The following is a 22,437-nucleotide window of genomic DNA, read 5'->3' as shown; positions in this document are numbered from 1 at the left end:
TGGTGAGATATGAGAATAGAGGTGTTGGGGTTAACATGATCGTGTCAGATACATATATTTGCTGGCTGTTTATATGAATTAACCTAGGAATGACAATATTTTAGGGATGTGCAGAAGAGGAGGAATCATTAAAAGATACATCAGGAGAACTAGAAAAAAGTGTCATCTTAAGCCCAAGAAGGGAATGTATTTCAAAAAAAATGGGAGCCGAAACCGGTTTGGCTCAGTGGATAGAGCGTCGGCTTGCAGACTGAAGGGTCCCGGGTTCGATTCCGGTCAGGGGCATGTACCTGGGTTGCGGGCACATCCCCAGTGGGGGATGTGCAGGAGGCAGCTGATCGATGTTTCTCTCTCATCGATGTTTCTAACTCTCTATCTCTCTCCCTTCCTCTCTGTGGAAAATCAATAAAATATATTTTAAAAAAAAATGGGGCTTAGTTAAAACTATTGAATACTGAGGAGTGAATTAGAAGCATGAAGGCTGAAAATAGGTTATTGGAATTAACAGTTAGAAAGTCTTTAGTGACTTTAACCAAAAGAATTTCTGAAGAGTAAAATTGAAGGAGGCCAGGCTAGAATGAGTTATTGTTGTGTACGTGAAGATAGCAAGCATGGCTCTTTCAAAATGTTGGGTAGTGAAAGGAGATAAGTTAGAAGCCTCAAAGGGAAGAGGGCTATGTATGTTCTCAATATTTTTATTTTAAGTGTGTGTTGGAGGGGGGTGATTATGGTTACACTAGATATCTTTTTTGGCTTGATAATATGAATAGTGATAGCAGTTAATAGCCAGACACTGTCCTAGGTCTGTTACGTGCATTAATTTATGTAATCCTCACAGAATCATTGTTATCCCTTATTTTAAAATGAGGAAAACTGAGATATTGAGAACCTAAGTAACCATCCTAAGGTCACACAGCTAGTGAGTAACAGAGACAAGATGCAAACTGAGGCATCTGGCTCTGAGTCCACAGTTTTACCCACTTTACTGCTGACCCAAAAAGTGATTCTGCTTTATTTAATCTTTTTTAAAAAACACACACACAGAGAAGTTATCTGGAATGAACATATCTCAGACTGTTATCTTTAGGTTGTCCTTTAGGACATTCTTCAAAAACTCATTTCTGGAGGTAGGAAGAGCTGCCTACTGTAGTCCTGTTCCAGAGCACCACGAATAAACAGCAGACCCTAAAGAGATTTGACTCCTATAATGGGAGAGTGAGCTTTCTGGAAATTCAGTGGACAATGAGCCCATTCCGTGGTTTAAGTATTTCTTAAGGGGCGGGGGGTGGGAAGCATGTCTTTTTACTTATGTTTGGTGCTAATGTGATACCAGGTTTTTTCTGAAGCACGTGTTTTTCCTCTCCTCTGTGTAGAGAATAGCATGCATGGCATGAACCCTAAAAAGTTATCTTTTGTTCTCAGGAACAGAGGTGCTTCCAGGCTAGACTTTACAGTCATTATGAGAGAATGTGAGGAAATACAACTCTGCTCCTGTTTGCACCAGACCTTGGCTGTGTTACACACTACCCTTTCTCCTGCCAGTCCTGTGACTGACTTCTTTTCTGATGATTCATAGTTGTTTTCCATGAGTAAATATGCTTTAGTCTAAATCCAGTTAGAGTTCTTTTGCCCCCACTTCCCCTTTCCCTTCTCTTCTTGCTGCAGCTGTTTATATTTGCATTTGGGCTAGTGGATCTGTTAGCCTTAATGCACTTTTGTTTTTTAAATGTTTACTCTTCGCCTTAGTTAATAAAGGTCAGTTTTCACTATAAGCCTAGATATGTAATTATACTTATTGAAGTCTCACAGAGACTGTTTCCTAGAGAGAATTTATTTGTCTGCTGTGAGCCTAATTTGCACTGAAGAGATGCATACACTTATCTGAGTCTAGAGTGGTTATTAAATCCCTTTTAAAAACAGCTATCCAAAGCTTGTCTGATTTTTGTGCCCTATTGTAATGTTTTTCCTTTTTGTATTTTTTCCTTCAACATTTATTAGGAAATTTTTTGGATGTAAAATAATGAAAGAATTCTACAATAAACACTCATATACCTACCACCTTGGTCATATCATTAACATTTTGCTATATTATTTTGTCACATATCTATCCCTCTGTCCCTTTCTTTATCCACCCATTATTTTTTACTATTCAAAGTAAATTGCAGTATACCTTATTGGCATGTTTTGAGAAGGATGGGATGGTCTGTCTTCTCCGGGACTGCCACTTCTTGAATTCCAAGGGTAAGAAAGCCACATCTGTTACTAAATGGTATGGATCAGCTCATCTTTTTCCCTTAGCTCAGCTATAGTTGCTGTGGTAATTTCTTACTGGATTATTTCAGTGGTTTCTGCCTTAGAAAATCTCTTGAAAACTAGTTGATATCCCAAGCAAAGAAACATATATTTAGGAATATGAACTCCACAGTGAATATTCATTACTTACATGTCCTACAATACAGACCAAAATGCTTTCTTATTCATATGCCCTGACTTTACTCTTGGTATATAAGAAGTATGGCTTTCTTTTAATATACTGATCTGACAAAAGCCTCAGTTTCAGAGGTACAGAAATCATTTCTAGGCTGTTCTTGGTATCTACAGTTGTTTTACCATATGGTACTGGGCTAATTTTGTCTGTTCTTCCTTTGAGGTTTCTGTGAATTGATTACATTTTTAGAAAAATTTTAAAATAACTTTTAAATGTCAAAGCTTTCTTTCTCAGTAGAATAAAATATGATGAGCGATTATGTTAACATGAGAACAAGTTAATCGAATTTTTCCAAAAAATTTAAGCAATTAAATTGAGTCTATAATTATTCAATATTATAAATTCACATTAGTCATATTAATGAAAGTCCCTTTTAAAAAATATGTTTTTATTGGTTTTAAACAGAGAGGAAGGGAGAAGGAGAGAGAAACATTGATGTCAGAAACATTGATCGGCTGCTTCCTATACACCCTCTACTGGGGATCGAGCCCGCAGGGAATCAAACTGATGACCTCTTGGTGCATGGGTCAATCCTCAGGCCAGGCCATGAAAGTCCGTTTTGATGCACTGTATAAAGTAATCTTAGACCTGAACAGATAAGTTAGTTTAGAAAGCAACTGAGTGTCTCTGGGTAGCTCTTCTCTCTCTGAAAAGGTCATCTCTTATGAAGCATGCAGTTCCTAAAGGGAAGCACAGGAGAAGTGAAGGATAAAGAAGAGAGTTTAACATGTCAGCTAAGCCTATCAATTCTGGTCATCAGTTGGAGAACTCATGTCACTTTAAGATTTAATAGTTACATACTATAGAGCAGTTGCAACATAATATAATAGGGAAAAGCCTGAATTTCAGAGTCAGAATTGGGTTTTAATTCTGGTTCTGAAACCAGTTCTGTGTTCCCTAAGTTCTGTGTGAGCTTAGTCTCTCTAGGCATAATCAGACTCATCTCAAGCCAACTGATGTTCTGTTTTCTCTTCCTCGCCGGGAGTCCTGTGACTGTTCAGCCAGAGCTCACATGTTTGTCTAAGTGTCTGCCCAGCAAGGGCACTCAGATACCCAGGAAACCCCATGAGGGTTTAGCAGCCCCTGCTATCAAGTGACATCATGGAAAATGGTGAAGTAAGGCACTGCAATAATCAGTCCCTCCACTGAAGCAACCATGAAGCTGGCACGTCTGACAGAATCAACTTTTTCAGAACTCTGGAATTGCTAAGTGATAAAGGCAAATTATGAAACAGTTTTTATCATATCCCATTTTTTGTTTGTAAAATAAGTGTACATGGTACAGATAAAACTCAGAATATATAGTATATGAATAGTATTTCTCTCTGGCTAGAGGGAACACTATTATTTTGTTGGTGGTGGTGGTTGGCTTTTTTTATTGATTCCAGAGAGGAAGGGAGATGGAGAGAGAGATAGAAACATCAATGATGAGAGAGAATTATTTATCGGCTGCCTCCTGCACACCCCCTACCAGGGATTGAGCCCGCAACCCGGGCACCGGAATCAAACCCGGAACCCTTCAGTCCACAGGCTGACACTCTATCCACTGAGCCAAACTAGCTAGGGGGACGGTCGCCAACCTTTCAGACCTCACCGACTACCAGTGGTCCACGGACCACCGGTTGGTGACCGCTGAGCTAGGGCATTATTTGTTTAATATTCCTAAATTTTCTATAGTGAATATGTATTCTGTAAAAAATAGCAAAAAATAAAATACAACAGTTTGGCAGTTTCTCAAAAAGTTAAATATAGCCCTAACCTAAGGTTTGGCTCAGTGGATAGAGCGTCAGCCTGCGGACTGAAGGGTCCCAGGTTCGATCCTGATCAAGGGCATGTACCTTGGTTGTGGGCAAATCCCCAGTAGGGAGTGTGCAGGAGGCAGCTGAATCCATGTTTCTCTCTCATGGATGTTTCTAACGCTCTATCCCTCTCCTTCTTCTCTATAAAAAATCAAAATATATTTTATATGTAAAAAAAAGTTAAATATAGAGTTTTCATATGACCCAGCAATACCGTTTCTAGATATATGCCCAACAGAATTAAAAACATATGTACACAAAAACTTGTACACGAGTGTTCATAGCAGCATGATTCATAATAGTTAAAAAGTGGAAACAACCCAGATGTTCTTCAGCTGATAAATGGATTAAAAAAAATGTGATAGAGGCATACAATAGAATATTATTTGGCAATAAAAATGAATGAAGTACCAATATATGCTATAACAAAAATGAACCTCAAAGATATTATGGTAGGTGAAGGAAGCCAGACGCAAAATGCCACATATTATATGATAACTTTTGTGTGTAATATCCAGAATAAGCAAGTCTGTAAAGAGAGAAAGTCTCTGATTGCCAGGGCCTGGAATATACTAAAAACCACTAAATTGTATACTTTAAAAGGGTGAATTTTATGGTATGTGAATTATAGCTCATAAAATAATGCTTACGAAAAGTAAAATAGAATCTATTAGCTATAAGACACTAGAATTTAAAAGAATATTTTTAGGAAGTTATAGTCTAATTTTCACTGAGCTCTGATTATAGTTATGGATTTTAAAAGGGTAAGTTTTGGCAAAGAGATGTGAATTAGGAAATTATAAGTGACCATGTAGCTGTATCTCCACAGCCCTTTATTTTTTAAGTGAAATTTGAGGACATTTTAAACTGATATAGGAAACTATTTGCTTCTATTATTAGAGTTTGGCTTTATATTTTTAATTATTTGCACTACTTTTGGAATTGTTATCCTTTTATAAAATGCTGTTATCTTTCTAATGGATTTCAGACAGTTTTAAATGAGAGTGTACATATATGCATGCTTACGTATTTTTCTTAAGTAAGCTGCCATCTCTAGATCTCATTTTATGATGTATAAGTGGTTTAGGTATGTTCTAGAATTATAAAAGCAGTATACATAGATCTCATTACCGCCTTTATGATTTCCTTTTCTCCTGTTCTCATTCCCACCTCCTGGCCCTTATTTTAAAAAAATACAAAATGGGTTTAGAGCAGCCGTGGGTAAACTACGGCCCGCTTGAAATGAATAAAACTAAAAAAAAAAAAAAAAAGACCGTACCCTTTTATGTAATGATGTTTACTTTGAATTTATATTAGTTCACACAAACATTCCATCCATGCTTTTGTTCCGGCCCTCCGGTCCAGTTTAAGAACCCATTGTGGCCCTCGAGTCAAAAAGTTTGCCCACCCCTGGTTTAGAGTGTCATACCTTATTTTTAATTGATTCTTTCAGTATGTATTTATTGAACACCTACTATGTTTTAAAGCACTGTGCTAAGTTAAAGATACAAACAGATAAAATGATACATCTTAGAGCTACTCTCAGAATAGTTATGGGGGAAGGCATTTAACTCAGATAAGAGAGGTCAGGCAGGGCTTCTTTTTACCATCAGTACAATTAGAAGGTTGATCTCTAAAACCAAGTCACATCTATTATACTTTTTTAGAGAACTATTGAAAGTAGAACTCCTACTTGGCCCTTAGCACATCCCACAACTACATAAACACAGAAAAGCAATAAAGATTCATCCCCAAGACAGGTGTATATAAGTCAAAAATCTTTTTTTTAATTGGCATGAATACAATTAGTACAAGTGCAAAGACATTAGGTGAAAGTTTGGTTTCTACTTCCTTGTCTGCTTAAGACCTTTTAAACCATCAGCTTTTAGAGGCTTTGCTTCCTTTAATATATGTATATATATAAAATCATGAACTTAAAGGAATTTCTGTTTTCATTGGTATTTTTTTAAAGAAACTTTGCCTTGCTTTTCCACAGGACTGGTATATACTGGTATGGCCATATTGGTTGTTAAATATTGAAATATGCCCTTGCCGATTAGTAAAGACCCGCCATAGTCTGGTCTCTCGCCCAGGAACTCCCAACTCTGCATCTCCCCACAATCCGACAATTACAGGGTTATCCCCAGGTATACAAGGAGGCCTTCAGGACCCTACTTCTTTACTACTTGTGCATCTATCCTGATTGCTACGCCCAGGCCATCCCCATTGTTTAATAGTTTTTAATATTACCCTGACTTTCTGACTGTCCCATAAATCATTACTGTTTAGACAGTGTTTGTGTTCTGCCAACTAGAGTATCAAATGGCTCTAGCTCACCTGTCATTGCTTATCTGCATAGAACCAAAATCAGAGTTTTATTATTTTCTGAATAAGCCAGAATACCATCACACTGTAACTCTAAGTTGATGTTTTTTGTCTTTATTTCCCTCAGTGCTGATGGTTTGGCCTAAGTTCTGTTTTCTTATTGTTTCTTCTAGTTCGCTTTGCACCTTATAGACCTCCAGATATCTCCCTGAAGCCTCTGCTCTTTGAAGTGCCCAGCATCACTACAGAGTCAGTGTTTGTTGGCCGGGACTGGGTTTTCCATGAAATAGATGCTCAACTTCAAAGTTCAAATGCCAACGTGAACCAAGGAGTAGTGATTGTGGGAAACATTGGGTTCGGCAAAACCGCCATCATCTCCAGACTTGTGGCCCTCAGCTGCCATGGAACACGGATGAGACAGATTGCCTCAGACAGCCCACATGCCTCCCCCAAGCGTAAGTATTCCTTTTTAAAGAACTCTCTGCTTCATTGCTTTGAAATTTTTTTCTAACATATTTATATTGTCTCATATCCTTTTATTTTCTGACTAGAGGCCCAATGCATGAAATTTCATACAAGAGTAGGCCTTCCTTCCCCTGGCTGCCGGCACCAGCTTCCCTCTGGCACCCGGGACCTGGGCTCACCTCACAGCCCTGGCTTTGTCCAGAAGGATGTCCAGTCTAATTAGCATATTATGCTTTTATTATTATAGATCTGAAAATCCTGATTTGTATGTGAGGACCATTAATTCAGAGTTGAGGGAAAGAATATAATACTCTGCTTACATTTAACCCACATATCCAACAGTCACCTCAGTGTGACTGGGGAGGGAAAAAAACTTTCAGAAAATGTATGACTCTTCCCTACTGGCTAGTCTGTCCTTTGGAGAATGACTACAGCAATTGCCTGTAAGAGCTGTTTGCATCCATCACTGTCAGGTTTGCTCAGCCTGTGCCCAGGTCTCCTTGTTACATGCCAGCACAATCTGTTCATGGCCTTCATTTCCTTGCTATTGATGTCAGTATTGCACTGCCTGGGCTTGAACGTCATTGTGCCCTTGAAGGGTTTCTCCTGCTTCCTTGTGAGAAGATGCTAAGATCTCATATATATCCATACTTCTTTCACCCCAGGCATAGCACAGCTTGGGATGATCACCACCGAGATCTTGTTGACTTATTTTTAGAATACTCATATGGTCACTAATGCCAGGTACTGCTCGACAGCTTAGTAAGTTTTAATTCATCCAATCCTATCAACTCAGTGAGATTGGTCCTGTTGTCTTCATTTCATATATAAGTGATTTGAGGCTCAGAGAGGCTAAACAAACCTCCCAGGTTTCATAGCCAATAAATGGTGAAACTAGAATTTAACACTAAGCAGTCTGGTTTCAGAGGCCATTCTCTTACCCATTTTGCTCTCCTTTTAGGTGAATTCACTCACTTCAGTAAAGGAGATAAAAGGAAATATTCTTCCTATACGCACTGTATGTATAGTCTGCCTGGTTTCTGTTAATTATAAGAGAGAAAAAATGGAAAGAAACTATTGGTCTGCTAATGTAGCTCCGTCTAGTTAACCACAAATTTTCAAAACAGCAATCACTAGAAATGGTTTGTCTGAGATTATAGTCGTTACAGAGTCTAGCACAGTGCTGAAACGCAACAGGAATTCACTGAACGCCCTCCAAACATTTTGGCTTCCTGTTGAAATTAATTAGCACTCTCATGTCATTAAGTAGGCAGATTGCCATAGGTAAATTTATGGATATCTAACATGTAGAAGAACAACTAGTACCTAGAAAGAAAACTGTTTGAATCAAGAGTCCGTTTACCAGGGTATGATAAGAATTTATATGAAAGAATATTTTCTTAAGAGTAATGTCATGCTTAGTTTCTACATGAAACTTTCTGAGGTCGATTGGCATAGGTCATGTGGGAATCAAGAGCGCAGAGTTTGAGTCCCAACACTCAAATTGACTATATTTTATAACCTTGAGAATTTTACTTTAATTCATTAAACCTCAGTTTTCTCATTTGTAAATGAGAAAGTGGGACTAGGTGATCTTTAAGATTTGTTCCTTTGCTAAAATTCTCTGATTCTAAGAATATATTCATGGTTAAAAGTAATTTTTCACACCTATTCCAGTATTTTCCTTTGTGTGCTTAAGTATCACACCAAACTACCTCTTATCTGAGTAAGCCAAGAGGTTAACTATTTGAGTGTGTCAGGCAGAAAAGCAGATAGCTAATCGTCTCTCTGACTCCTCTATCACTGTTTCAGATAACAGAATGGTAGAATCATGCATGACAGGATAAATGCCAAAGGCAAGAAGAGCTGCTTTCTCAGAAAGCAAAGGTATCTGGGAGTCCACAGCCCCCATGTCTGAGAGAGCAAGAGTTAATAAAAAAACAGCCCCTGTGCACCCGAAAGTAGAGATTCTTTCAGAGTGGTTCATTAAATTATTCTCAACATCCATTGCCTTTATCTCCAGAGAAACTCTAAAAATAACCACCCTCTCATTCATAAGATAAATGTCCATATGTTGAAACTATAGATTTGGCCTGATAGTTAACTTTCAAACCTTGAAAAGCTGTCAAGGAGGATAAAATATGTGGTTATGTGTTTATCAGAGTTATCCAGAGCCAGCAGTTGCCTTGAAAAAATAATTTTTGTTGTAGTATTTGATGTCCAAGCTACTTTCTACCTCAACCATCTTAACCAAACCACTAGTCCTTAAGAAGAGTCAAGAATAGGTGACTGATAAAGTGCACGCTGTTTTTCAGCATTAATCTGTTACTGTATAAGCTGGCACTGAAATGTTGCTGGCAGTAGCAGAATAAGAATGATGTCTATATAGAGAGTTGGCTTAATTTTTTACAGTTTAATTTACATTAATCTTAGATAAGTTTATTTGAAATCCCACCGGCTCACCTAACCCTCAGTAAGTGATACCAGTGATGTAGTTGTAGTAATGAGAACAAGTGGAAAATTATTGGAGCCCCCACGTCCAACCTCCCATCTCTGCATCATCTGTCATTTTCTTCTGGCCCTGCCTCCTCCGCACTGAGCAGCACTGCTGTAGAAGACTGAGCAGTCTAGTCTGCAGTACTGCAGTACTGGCTCTGCCTTCCCCCACAGACACTCAGCCCCCAGCCCGCCCCCTCCTTGTCATTTCCCTGGGAAGGTACAGAAAAGCTGTCAAGGCAGGCACTAGCCTGTCATCCTGCTTTCCGCCTACACCCCTTGCCAAACCTGACTCCCCCATCAACCACCCCCCCCCCCACCACCATCATCCCACCCCTCCAACACACACACAAAGTGCAAAAACATTTTGTGAAAATAGACCTGTTGTGTAAGTCAGCATTATTGTATTAACTACAAGTATCCTCGATACAGTAGTTAGGGAAGCTCTAATACAAGTCTATATTTTCCTATCACTAAAAGTCACAGTGTTAGTTATTTGGATTTGACATTTGCCAACAGCTGCCAAGTCCCCCAAACAGCTGTTCAGTAAGTAACCACTACCCTCTCTACTCTGCTCATTTCAGAAGTCTGTTTTGCCAGTCTGCTGTGCACACTGGCTTCATGTTAACTTTAATTTCTACTACTCTCTGAATACAAACCGAAAGGAAAGACACACAGACAAAAAATAAGGCATATTTAAAAGGAAATAACTAGAAAACAGAAGGTATTCATACAGTAACTACCCACAAAATCAAATACCAGAAAAATTGGAGTGTGGTGAGGAGAGGGAATGAACAGCAGAAATGATACAGTGACAGTCACTGAGCTTGACCTCAGCTGACACTTTTCTTCAAGCATTTTTTCACTGTCATCTCCCACAGCTACCCTCCTACAATTGCTCAGAACTCTGTCTAGTGACCAGGGAATTTACTCTACCAGTTGAAGGGAAAATAGCTCAGTTAGTTGCACTGGTAAGGAGTTGAATGAGGACTGTCTTCCCTTACTCCTCCTCCTTTACCTTTTGACCATCAATTAATATCTACTCATTCTGCGCATTTCATATAAATAGAATTATACAACATATGGTCTTTTGTAACTGGCTTCTCTGAGTAAGTGTGATATTTTCAAGGGTTATCTATATTGTAGCATAGATCGTATCTCATTTGTTTTTATTGTCAACTACTTTGAGATATATATATACTAGAGGCCCAGTGCACAAAAAATTGTGCACTCGGGAGGGGGGGGGTGTCCCTCAGCCCGGCCTGTGCCCTCTCGCAGTCTGGGACCCCTCGGGAGATAATGCCCTGCTGGCTTAGGCCTGCTCCCGGGTGGCAGAGGACAGGCCCAATCCCTAGGTGCAGCCCCTGGTCGGGCTCAGAGCAGGGCCGATTGGGGAGTTGGGGCACCGCCCCCTGTCATGCACAGAACAGGGCGATCAGGAGGTTGTGATGCCACCCTCAGTCATGCTCAGGGTAGGGCCGATTGGGGGGTTGGGGCACCGCCCCCTGTCACAGAGCAGGGCCCATCAGGGGGGTTGGGGCTCCGTACCCTGTCAGGCACAGAGCAGGGCCCAGCAGGGGGTTGGGGAGCTCCCCCCTGTCACGCACAGAGCAGGGCTGATCAGGGGGTTGAGGAGCTCCCCCCTGTCACTCACAGAGTAGGGCTGATGGGGAGTTGGGGCATCGCCCCCTATCACACACAGAGCAGGGCGGATCAGGGGGTTGGGGCGCCGCACCCTGTCACACTCAGGGCAGGGCCGATGGGGAGGTTCTGGCTCTACCCCGTCACACACAGAGCAGGGTCCGTGGGGGGCGGTTGGGGCGTCGCCCTCTATCACCCACAGAGCAGGGCCAATCAGGGGGTTGGGGCGCCACCACTGTCACACTCAGGGCAGGGCCAATGGGGAGGTGATGGCTCTACCCCATCACACACAGAGCAGGGCCCTTGGGGGGGGGGGCGAGAATTGGGGGGCCGCACCCTGTACACACAGAGCAGGGCGGATCAGGGGGTTGGGGCACCACCCCCTGTCACACACAGAGCCACAGGGCGATCAGGGGGTTGGGGAGCTCCCCCCTATCAGACACAGAGCAGGGCTGATCAGGGGGTTGGGGCGCCTTCCCCTGTCACGAACAGAGCAGGGCGGATAGGGAGGTTGTGGCCCCGCCCCCTGTCACACACAGAGCCGCAGGGCGATCAGGGGGTTTGGGCGCTGCCCCCTGTCACACTGATCCCGGTGCCAGGAGGCCTCGCGGCTCCGCTGATCCTGGTGCTGGGAGGCATATTACCCTTTTACTATATAGGATAGAGGCCTGGTGCACGGGTGGGGGCCGGCTGGTTTGCCCTGAAGGCTGTCCTGGATCAGGGTGGGGGTCCCTACTGGGGTGCCTGGCCAGTCTGGGTGAGGGGCTGAGGGCTGTTTTCAGGCTGGTGGGTGACTGAAGCTCCCAACCGCTCCTTTTTTTTTTTTTTTTTTTTAATTCTGGGCCAGCTTTAGCTCTGAGGCTTGGCTCCAGCTCTTAGGCCTCAGCTGCTGAAAGCAGGTATCTGGTTTGTTTGGGTTCTATAATCGAAACACTGTTTCAACTCCAGCTCTGAGATCCCGGCTGGCTGAAAGCAGGTTTCTGGGGTTTTGTTTAGCTTCTATATTTGTAACAATGTTTCAAACTGCAAGCTCAGAGGCTGGCAAGGCAGGCAGGGAATGTTGGAGTCCTCTGTCACTGAAGCAAGCAAGCCTCATGTTCACTCCACCTGCCTGGCTGCCGGCCGCCATCTTGGCTGGCAGTTAATTTGCATATCGCCCTGATTAGCCAATGGGAAGGGTAGCGGATGTACGGCTAATTACCATGTTTCTCTTTTATTAGATAGGATATTAGAACATTTTCATCCCCTCCCCCCCAGCCCAAAAGAAATCCTATGCCCTTTAGTAGTTAATCTCCAGTCTCCCCTTAACTCCCTACCTTCACTCCCCTGGTAGCCACTAATTTACTTTTTGTCCCTATAGACTCTGTTTTCTGGGCATTTCATATAAATAGAATTATACAACATATAGCCTTTTGTAACTGGCTTCTTCTGTGTAATATTTTCAAGGGCTATCCATATTGTAGCATAGATCGGTATCATTTGTTTTTATTGTCAAGAAATAGTCCATTGTATGGATATACCACATTTTAACCATTCATCAGTTGGTGGACATTTAGGTGGTTTCCATTTTTTAGCTGTTATGAGTATATGTGTACAAGTTTTTGCATGGACCTCTGTTTTTATTTCTCTTTGATATATACCTAGGAATAGAATTGCTGGATCATACAACAAATGAAATTTAACCAGTCTTTATTTAGTTCAGAGTTTTATGATTGTCTGATGCAAACATCTCATCTTTTTAATCCAGATGTGGATGCCAACAGAGAGCTGCCACTCACACAACCACCTTCAGCCCACTCATCCATTACCAGTGGAAGCTGCCCAGGAACTCCAGAAATGCGCAGGCGGCAGGAGGAGGCTATGCGGAGACTAGCCTCACAGGTACAATAGGATTCCCAGTTTGTGGGCATGCTAGTTCCCTTTTAACATCGGGGGGCTAAGGTAGGGAAACCCTAGGGAAAGTGAACAGAAATATGTACAGGTATACCATGAGAACATGGAGAAAAGTGTATTTTTCTTTGCTGTTCCTAGAAAAAATATTTTATTATTACAGAACCAGAACTTTAGAGTTGGAAAGGAATGGGTAGGTAAGGAAATTGAGACTCAAAGAAGTTATATGATCAACTTCAGAATTGAACTGATACAAATGCCAGTTATTGTGTAAATTAAATTTTTATATCCTAATTCCAGATATTCAAAGGTGCCTTTTCTTTGAGATTAGCTTAATTCCATCACAGATTATTTATTTGAAGTAGGAAATGATCTTTGGAGAGTGAAGGCCTTTGACTTTTAAACAAGCCTGAAAAATTTGCTGCCACTCAGTCATTTGATTAGGGCCTTTAATAAGGATTCTGCTTAGTTTTATCATTTCTTATGTACAGTATTAAGTCAAAAGCTTTTTATACCCAAGGCTATACTGACCTCCAATCTTTTCTTTTGTCTATATGACCTACAAACCTCCCCTTTTCTTTCTTCCCTCACAGAAGTAATTTAAAATTCACTTACTGTCTTTAAAAAATTAATACAATTTTGGTCAGATCCTATATATTTTGGATAGAATTGTTTTAATAACTAATAAAATACTGTATACCAACTCTACAAGTTTAGGGATTAACATAAAAACTTGAGATGGAAAAATTGATAATATACAAAAGACATAACTGAAAATGAAATTTCAACAAGTAATTGTAAGAAACAAGAATTCAGCAAAGAGAGAGGTTTTACCTGCCTGACTTATTGAGTGTGGACTCATTCTGAACCATTTCCAGGAAGTTGGAATAATAGTGACTGAGTATGGGTGTCCCTGATGACTTCCTCAAAGCTGTAGGGAGTGATCTAACATCCATCACTGAACACTGGTACAATGACAGACTGAAGAAAAAAACTACATTCCCAGATTTGTTTCCTATTTCTATATGTAAGGAAAGTTGTAGATAATGTCAATAGGTAATTTGTAGGAAGTACCAAATGTTTTTGACAGAATTGTATGTACATATACATACTATGTAACTATTTTGTACAGTCTAATAAACCTATTTTGGACCACAGTGAAGATTTTATGAAGATGTTGAATGATTTTCTTCCTGAATTCTACAAAGGAATCAAGATTTTGTATTTGAAATGCCAAAGAAATATTTAAAATTAAAAGAGAAGTAGCTGTAGAAGGGACACCATTAGCAATGTTATTTAACCTTTGTTAGATAAAACCTCATTCAGCCTAAGAGTACAGATGGTTTTTAATGAAAGCAGCAAAAGAACCCTCTCCCTAAATTTCAGAATTTTTATCTTCAAACTTATCTCATTACTTTAGGTAAAGGGTAAATTAACAGCTGATTTGCTCAGCTGTGTTTTGCTTTTTGAGCTGTGGAATCAATTGAAGTAAAATATGGTGAAAGTTCATATTGATTCAGAGGTTTGATGTTTGCTTTTTATAAAGTGGAGATTTGTATCCATGTGGACATAATCACTGTCATTCACTTCATTGAGGGGACAAATTAATTGCTTTCTAGTTTTCCTTTTGGTTTCCTTACTTAAGCAATGAGCAATCTACCTGAAGAAAAGAGTGGAGATTTTTTTAGTACAATTTCTCATTTCCAATTCCATATCATTGCTTCACTCACAAGGAATTCCTGTCTTCAGCTTTATATGTCTAGTAACAGTTTCTGTATTGTTCAAACTTTAAATGCTTAATGAGAGGGATTTCAGGTATTAAAGTGACATTTCCAGCATTTGTTAAGGAATTGGGATGACCATACCTACAGATTAGGAATCCGTTCAAAGCAGAACACTTTAATTGGTAATTCTGTTCCTGAGAGATGATTGAATAGCTGGAATCACCATAGTACATCTATGAGTGCTCTTGGGGCAAATTTCAAATGCCTGTGGGCACAAAGCCAGTGGCTGAAAAAGAGACTATATAGAACCTTGATGATGACCATAATGATGATGGAGAGGAAGAGAAGGAGGAAGGCAATGATGATGGAGACAACTATGCATACTGTGTGCTGAACACCATGCCAGGTGCCTTCCATATATTCAGACTGTATCCCCCTGCCAATTTCATGTTATCTACCCAATCTTATCCCTTTGTGGGTACTACTGAACCATCGGAATGGTCTAGATTAAAACCACCCTCTGCACTTGACCTTGAGACAAAGAGCTCTGCAAATTCAAACAAATTCAGAGCTTAAAACTCCAGGTTCCAGCCAGCCAGCCCACACCCTGGGTGATATTAAGACTTATACATTTTCTTTTTTTAATCTTTATTCTTGAAAATATTACATATGTCCCCTTTTTTCCCCCATTGACCCTTTCTACCCCACCCCTCACCCTCCCCAGGCCTTCACTACCCTATTGTCTTTGTCCATGGGTTATGCATATACTAGAGGCCTGGTGCATGGATTCGTGCACTGGTGGGGGGCATGGCCTGTGGGGATCAGTCTGCTGTGGGAGCACACTGGCCACCAGGGGGAAGCTCCTGCGTTTAGCGTCTGCCCCCTGGTGGTCAGTGCACGTCATAGCGACTGGTAGACCAGTCATTCTGGACATTTTGCCGATCAGTCACTGGGCTTTTATATATAGAGATGTATTCAAGTTCTTTGGATGATCTCTTTCTTCCCCCCTCTTCCCCACACCCCCTGCCTTCCCTCTGAGATTTGACAGTCTGTTCCATACTTTTTTTGTCTCTGAATCTATTTTGTTCCTTAGATTTCACATATGAGTGAGATCATGCAATACTTGTCTGTCTCTGACTGGCTTATTTCACTTAGCATAATACTCTCCAGGTCCCTCCATGAAGACTCATACATTTTCTAAGTTCTTTGAATTTAAGACCTGCATCTAACAAAAAAAATCTCACCCCTTTCCTTCTTCCTGTTACCTAATTTTTTTTCTTTTTCCTTTTTATATGTATATATATATATAGAGAGAGAGAGAGAGAGAGAGAGAGAGAGAGAGGCGGGGGGGGGGGAAGGAGAGGGATATAGAGTTGGAAACATACATGAGAAAAAAACCATGAATTGGCTGCCTCCTGCACACCCCTTACTGGGGGTTGAGCCCACAACCCGGGCATGTGCCTCAACGTGGAATCAAACCATGACCTCCTGGTTCATGGGCCGACATTCAACCACTGAGCACCAGCCAGACCTGTTATCTAATTTTGATTTTCTTGTCTTGAGGTGCTCAGAAAGTATGTAATGATAATTCTTAAAACTGAATTACTTTATTTTTATAAGGCTGTTTATAGCATAACTATAATTTAAAATGTGATGACATAAACAGATGTGTTTGGTGAGACTGACATATGGTTTTTCTCTGAATATCTTATTCCTAATACTTTGTTATAAAATCAGACTCCTATACTGCTCTATGCTGAATAAATATTAGAGAAATTAATGTAAATATTTATTCTCAGGCTTGCTTCCTATTTCTTATAATCCAGAGGGAAAACTCATTTGTATTTATAAAAATTAATTGATATATAATTATGATATATGTATACAGCAGCAGTTCTCAACCTGTGGGTCGAGACCCCTTTGGCGGTCAAACGACCCTTTCACAGGGGTTGCCTAAGACCATCCTGAATATGAGATATTTACATTACAATAACAGTAGCAACATTACAGTTATGAAGTAGCAACGAAAATAATTTTATGGTTGGGTCACAACATGAGGAACTGTATTTAAAGGGCCAGAGGTTGAGAACCACTGGTATACAGTAAAAGTATGTTATCAAATTTCTGATCTTAGATAAATCAAGCAGTTTCTGAGTTAGTAGCTTTGGGGTTTTTTGTTGGTTTTTTGCTTTTTCTTTTTTAATATATTTTTATTGATTTCAGAGAGAAAGGTAGAGGAAGAGAGGGATAAAAACATCAATGATGAGAGAGAATCATTGATCGGCTGCCTCCTGCACGCCCCACACTGGGGATCGACCTGGTTCATAGCTCGATGCTCAACCACTGAGCCACACTAGCCAGGCTGAGTCAGCAGCTTTTATTTTTATGAAAAAGTTGAGGGATAGGGAAACAAAAAGCCATGTTAGGGAAGATAATCGTGGCTGTTGCTCTTGCTACTGGTAAACCTGTCTGCATTCTCATCTTTCTTTTGTAGGTAGTTGCCTATCATTATTGCCAAGCAGATAATGCCTACACCTGCCTGGTGCCAGAATTTGTCCACAATGTTGCTGCCCTGCTCTGCCGCTCCCCTCAGCTGGCGGCCTATCGGGAGCAGCTTCTTCGGGAGCCTCACCTACAGAGCATGCTGAGCCTTCGGTCCTGTGTTCAGGACCCCATGGCCTCTTTCCGGAGGGGTGTCCTGGAGCCCCTGGAGAATCTCCACAAAGGTACAGATGAGATGCAAAGAAGATGAAAGGTGGAGGCTTTGGAGCCCGAGTTTACCTGCAGCATGTTACAGAAATGATTTTTTTATCACATTGCCAAAATTAAATGTTCCGTAGCTGATGTCCCACGGAATACAGTTAACAGATAAAAGATTTTACTTGAAAAATAAAAATTCCTATAGGAAGTGCCACTTCCTCCTTTCATTATAAATATTCTCATTATCATTTCCAAATATAATGCATCTTTCTTGTAGTAAAGATAGTAGAACTTCCAGTCCTTTCTGTGAAGTTCAAATAAATCAGTAAAATCATGGCTCCAACTCAGTGTTGTGGAGTTTCCACTATTAGAAACCTCCAATCTTTATGCTTGATGCTTTTTATTACTCTGCAGTTCAGGTAAAAGGAAATGGCATCCATGGTTGCACAACTCTATATATATACGAAAAATAACTTAATTGACCACTAAAAGGCATAAAGATATTTTTTTAAGTCGGGGAAGGGGTGAAGTGGAATCCTCCCTCTCATGCCTCTGCCTTCCTCCTCTTTTCCTGGGCATTTCTAATGTTGACTATGGCGTAAGTGCAACGTCTCCTCCTTTACCCATCTCTGCCCTATCCCCACCCCATCCCCTTAACAATGTTTTGTCAATTCTGGAAGCCAGAGAAAAAGATTTGAGACAGCATGAGATTCCTCAGCAATCCTGTTTATTCCTGGGAGAATTATTTACCTTTCTTGAGAGTTTTGGAGATACTCATAAGAAAGAACAAGTGATTATAATTTCCATTCTCCGGGCTACCATCTTCAGCTATTTCAGCCTTCGTGCTATTTACTCAACTATCAAAATTTCTCTTCTCCACTCTGATGATCTCTGAATATCTCTATACCTATTAGCTTTACCAGACCCTAGGCTTGTTTAAATCTTGAAACTTCTCCACAAATATATTTAATTATTTTTTGTACATTGAAGCTTCTCAGCCATCAATATGAAGTGAAAGATCATACTAATATGTTATCACAACTAAAAGGAAGGTAATTCACATGTAATATGCAGATTGTCTGAACAAAAATGTTGTCTAATATGAGCCGCCTTTTCACTTTTGATAAGTTCTGTACAATATACCAACAATGAAATATCATGCACTGGGATTCACTTCTGACTTTGGTACTTGCTACCATCTCATCTCATACTGTTTCTATAATTCTTATTTCTCTCAGGTACCTAAGTAGAGTCTTACAGTGGGACTAGTAAGGAAGAAAGTTCAAGTATTTGTTAAGTATACATGTGAGGGCAGTGAGGAATCCCTGGCGAATATATATATTTACAAGGGATTAAAAACAAGGATTAAAATGTTTAGGAAACCTTTCCAAAGACTTGTCGGCTAAAAAAACAAACAAAAACAAAGCCTTGTCAGCTAGAACACTGGTTCCTAAGAACTAGTCCATTTGAGGTTTTCATTAGTCCATGGCAAAATAAGAAAATAGAAACAGCCTACTTGAAACCTGTATGGTTTTGTGGACTAATGTCACCCCCATAGATTCCATTTTTTTTAAAAAAAGAAAAGAGTCCGGCTGGGGGTGGCTCAGTGGTTGAGCATCAACCTGTGAAGCAGGAGGTCACGGTTCGGTTCCCGGTCAGGGCACATGCCTGGGTTGTGGGCTCAATCCCCAGTAGGGAGCATGCAGGAGGCAGCTGATCAGTGATTCTCTCTTATCATTGATATTTATTTTTTTAATATATTTTTATTAATTTCAGAGAGGAAGGGAGAGAGAGAGAGAAACATCAGTGATGAGAGAGTATCACTGATTGGCTGCCTCCTGCACGTCCCCCACTGGAGATTGAGCCAGGCATGTCCCCTTGACCAGAACCAAACCTGGGACCCTTCAGTCCACAGGCTGACGCTGTATCCACTGAGCCAAACCAGCTAGGGCTTATCATTGATATTTTTATCTCTCTCTCTCTCTCCCTCTCCCTTCCTCTTTAAAATCAATAAAAATGTATTTTTAAAAAAGAAAAGAAAGAAACACCTATAAATATAGATGTAGTTTTGCATATGCATATATATAAAGTTTAGATAGATTATGTCTCTTTTACTTCTTTAATGTTAAAATATTATTTTATTCTATGAAATAATGGTGATAGTGGATAGTAGTTGTACTTTAAATGTTCTTACATTTAAATATATAAGTAGTAATTTTTAAATTTTTCATTTGTCTGTAAAATCTTTTAAAAGCTACTAAGTTAGAGTTTGTTTTTTATAACCTACAAAGGTTTGAAAATGAACATGTAGGAACATTCTTATAAAGCTAGTTGCATTTGAAAGACAGTCTAAAGATCCTCAAAGTTTACCTTTTAAGTTGATAATTGAAAAACTTCATCATTTAGCAAAGAAAAAAGGAAATTTAGAAATAGTTCTCAGTGTTTTGCAATATTAGTATCGTTGGGAAATTCTTTGCCTTTGTTTATCGGAATCCTAAATAATATATTTTTAGATAAACATGCCATCCTTATTTCTTAACAGGGGAAATATTTTGACACCTAATAGCACCTGTATTCTTAGGTGACTTCTAAGTAACTCCTTCAAAAGAAGAGAATCTCAAAAAAAAAGTCAAGATTTAGAATAATATAATTATCTTAAGTAAGGCACTTCTTTTTTTTAAGAAATGATACATTGTTTACTCATGGGATGAATAAAATTTAATTTTATTAGGCATTGAATTGTTTTGTTCATTAAAACATCTACATCATAGTTTAACGCAAGTTCTTGATCTTTAATGCTCGAGAATGTGTTTGAAATGTTTTTCCCAAAGAAAATCTCTGCAAGTGCATTATCATCAGACCTTTTTCTCCACTTGAAAATCATGGCTTTCTTGTGAAGGAACCTGGTGAAGTTAAAGGAAGTGTAATTGAAGCAGTGGAGACAGTGGTGTTGCTGGTAAATTTTTAACAACCAGCTGCAGGAGGAGGGCTTGTAACAATTGCCAGTTTCCATTGTGTAAATAAATATTCCCACCTTGCCTATTTTAGGGTGCCAGTTCTTGAAAATATTACAGTGTATTCTCCTGAACCAGTCAGGATGGCTCCAGTGCACCACTGGGTGGGATCAGGTGATGGTGCTCAGTAACAAGGGATAGGTCTATTATATCTGCCCAGCAGAATGCAACTAGAAAATTCCTCTATGGAAATTAAAGACACAATTACACTTAAGAGAGCCAATGTCCTCAAAGTCAAGAACATAAAAGCCTCCAGTTTTGCAGGTAAATCCCAATTAGTGCCAAGCAACTCCACTCTTCCTTAATGCTTTGGACTCCCCAAAGGAATAATGTGCTTCTTAGTACTACATCATATAGAATGCTGTCTCATTAATATTCATTGTTAATGGTAAGAACTAGGATCCTAGTTCATTTCTCGTCCTAAAATGTCAACAGATGAAAGTAATAGTAAAAACTTTTCATAATTTGAAAACTGACTTTTAGTACTTAAGATACTGAAATTAAATTCCTTTATATAAAGCTTGTACTTTAGGGGAAAAATATAAAGTCTTATTAATCATGCAGAAAAATGTACATCTTTTCAAATGTGAAACTAAAATATGTAGACTTTCATTTGGTCTTGACTCTTTTAAAGGCTAACATTTGTACTAAAATGTTGATTCAACCTGGGAATTTTTTAATTGTTCAGTGTAGTAAATCAATAAGCATTTAATGAGAGTAGAAGCCTGAAATTTTACCAAGCCTTCTTATACAGCCTAGCCCTAAGGATAAACTGATTTTGTCAATTTAAGATAGAATAGAGTTCAGAAGGGAACTGAACACAAGCATGGCATACTTCATGTGACTTATCCCCTGGGAAGATCACGGAAGGGTCTAATCCCACTGAAGCTATTTTAGGGATAGTCTAGGAGGCTGCTAGTTCTATAGGAGTTTGTGATCCAACCTGCCTAGTTAAAATCTGTCTATTGGTTGGGATTCCTTTTCTCTGTTCCCCCATCCCTTCCTTCTCACTACACATTCACATGTAGTCCTTTATACTGCTTTGGATTAAACCTCCTTTTTTTTAATTCCCAAAGGAACATGAATTACCATGTGCAGATTGTCATAAATGTAATGCTCAGCCTGTCTCATATCTGATAACATGGGAGAAATGATGATGATACATATATTTAATATATATGTGACAAAAGCTTTTATACCTGATGAAAACAAAATGAATTCACTACATGAATTATTCTGTCTTTATAATAAATTATGTACTCTGAGCACTCAGTAAACAAACGAAAGACCTTGTTTTAGTATTTTTTGCCCCAACCAGATATCTAATCAAAGACCCTTAAAGAACTCACTTATCCACTTGGTAATTATTAAGTAATTTGTTTCTTTCTACCCCAGAGAGAAAAATTCCAGATGAAGATTTCATCATCTTAATTGATGGATTAAATGAAGCAGAATTTCACAAACCGGATTATGGGGATACAATTGTATCATTTCTGAGTAAAATGATTGGAAAATTTCCTTCCTGGCTCAAACTAATTGTAACAGTTAGGACCAGTTTACAGGTATGTGTTTGCTTTGGAACATAAATTATTTCCCTTAGAGAGTGCTTAAACTGAAAAAGTTCTAGGTCCTTTTCCTTTAGTGATGAGGTTTACTAAACCTCTACCATTTCCTAGAGCCCTAGCAAGGATAATTCCCTACGAGCCTATTCTGAGAGTAAGACATACAGTTTAGAGAGCACATTCTCTGTGTATGACTCTCTTGGCTCCGATTCTCATTCCTGTTGCTCTGGGTAAGTTTTGATAAAGTGTCCTTCAAAATAGCATGAAAAGAAAGTGTCCATTTTTCTAGACATTGTCCTGAGGACAAACAGCAATACAAATAGAGTTCCTAAC

The 22,437-nt window shown here is 39.6% G+C and overlaps 1 protein-coding gene across 8 annotated transcripts in view; it reads left to right on the top strand.

Moving 5' to 3' along the window:
* TANC2 (tetratricopeptide repeat, ankyrin repeat and coiled-coil containing 2) overlaps positions 1-22,437 on the top strand; it is a 247,181-nt gene that overhangs the window by 159,458 nt on the left and 65,286 nt on the right. For all 8 annotated transcript variants that reach the window (XM_036340072.1, XM_036340071.1, XM_036340070.1 and 5 more), the window contains 4 exons: positions 6,786-7,067; positions 12,962-13,095; positions 17,323-17,554; positions 21,938-22,104. In XM_036340072.1, coding sequence (XP_036195965.1) covers positions 6,786-7,067; positions 12,962-13,095; positions 17,323-17,554; positions 21,938-22,104 — 815 coding nt within the window. The remainder of the gene's footprint in view (positions 1-6,785; positions 7,068-12,961; positions 13,096-17,322; positions 17,555-21,937; positions 22,105-22,437) is intronic.

The sequence above is a fragment of the Myotis myotis genome, unplaced genomic scaffold (genome assembly GCF_014108235.1).
Source record: "Myotis myotis isolate mMyoMyo1 unplaced genomic scaffold, mMyoMyo1.p scaffold_m19_p_17, whole genome shotgun sequence".
Taxonomy (NCBI): Eukaryota; Metazoa; Chordata; class Mammalia; order Chiroptera; family Vespertilionidae; genus Myotis; species Myotis myotis.
Note: the sequence above shows the minus strand (reverse complement) of the source record. Positions and strands in the feature narration are given on the sequence as shown.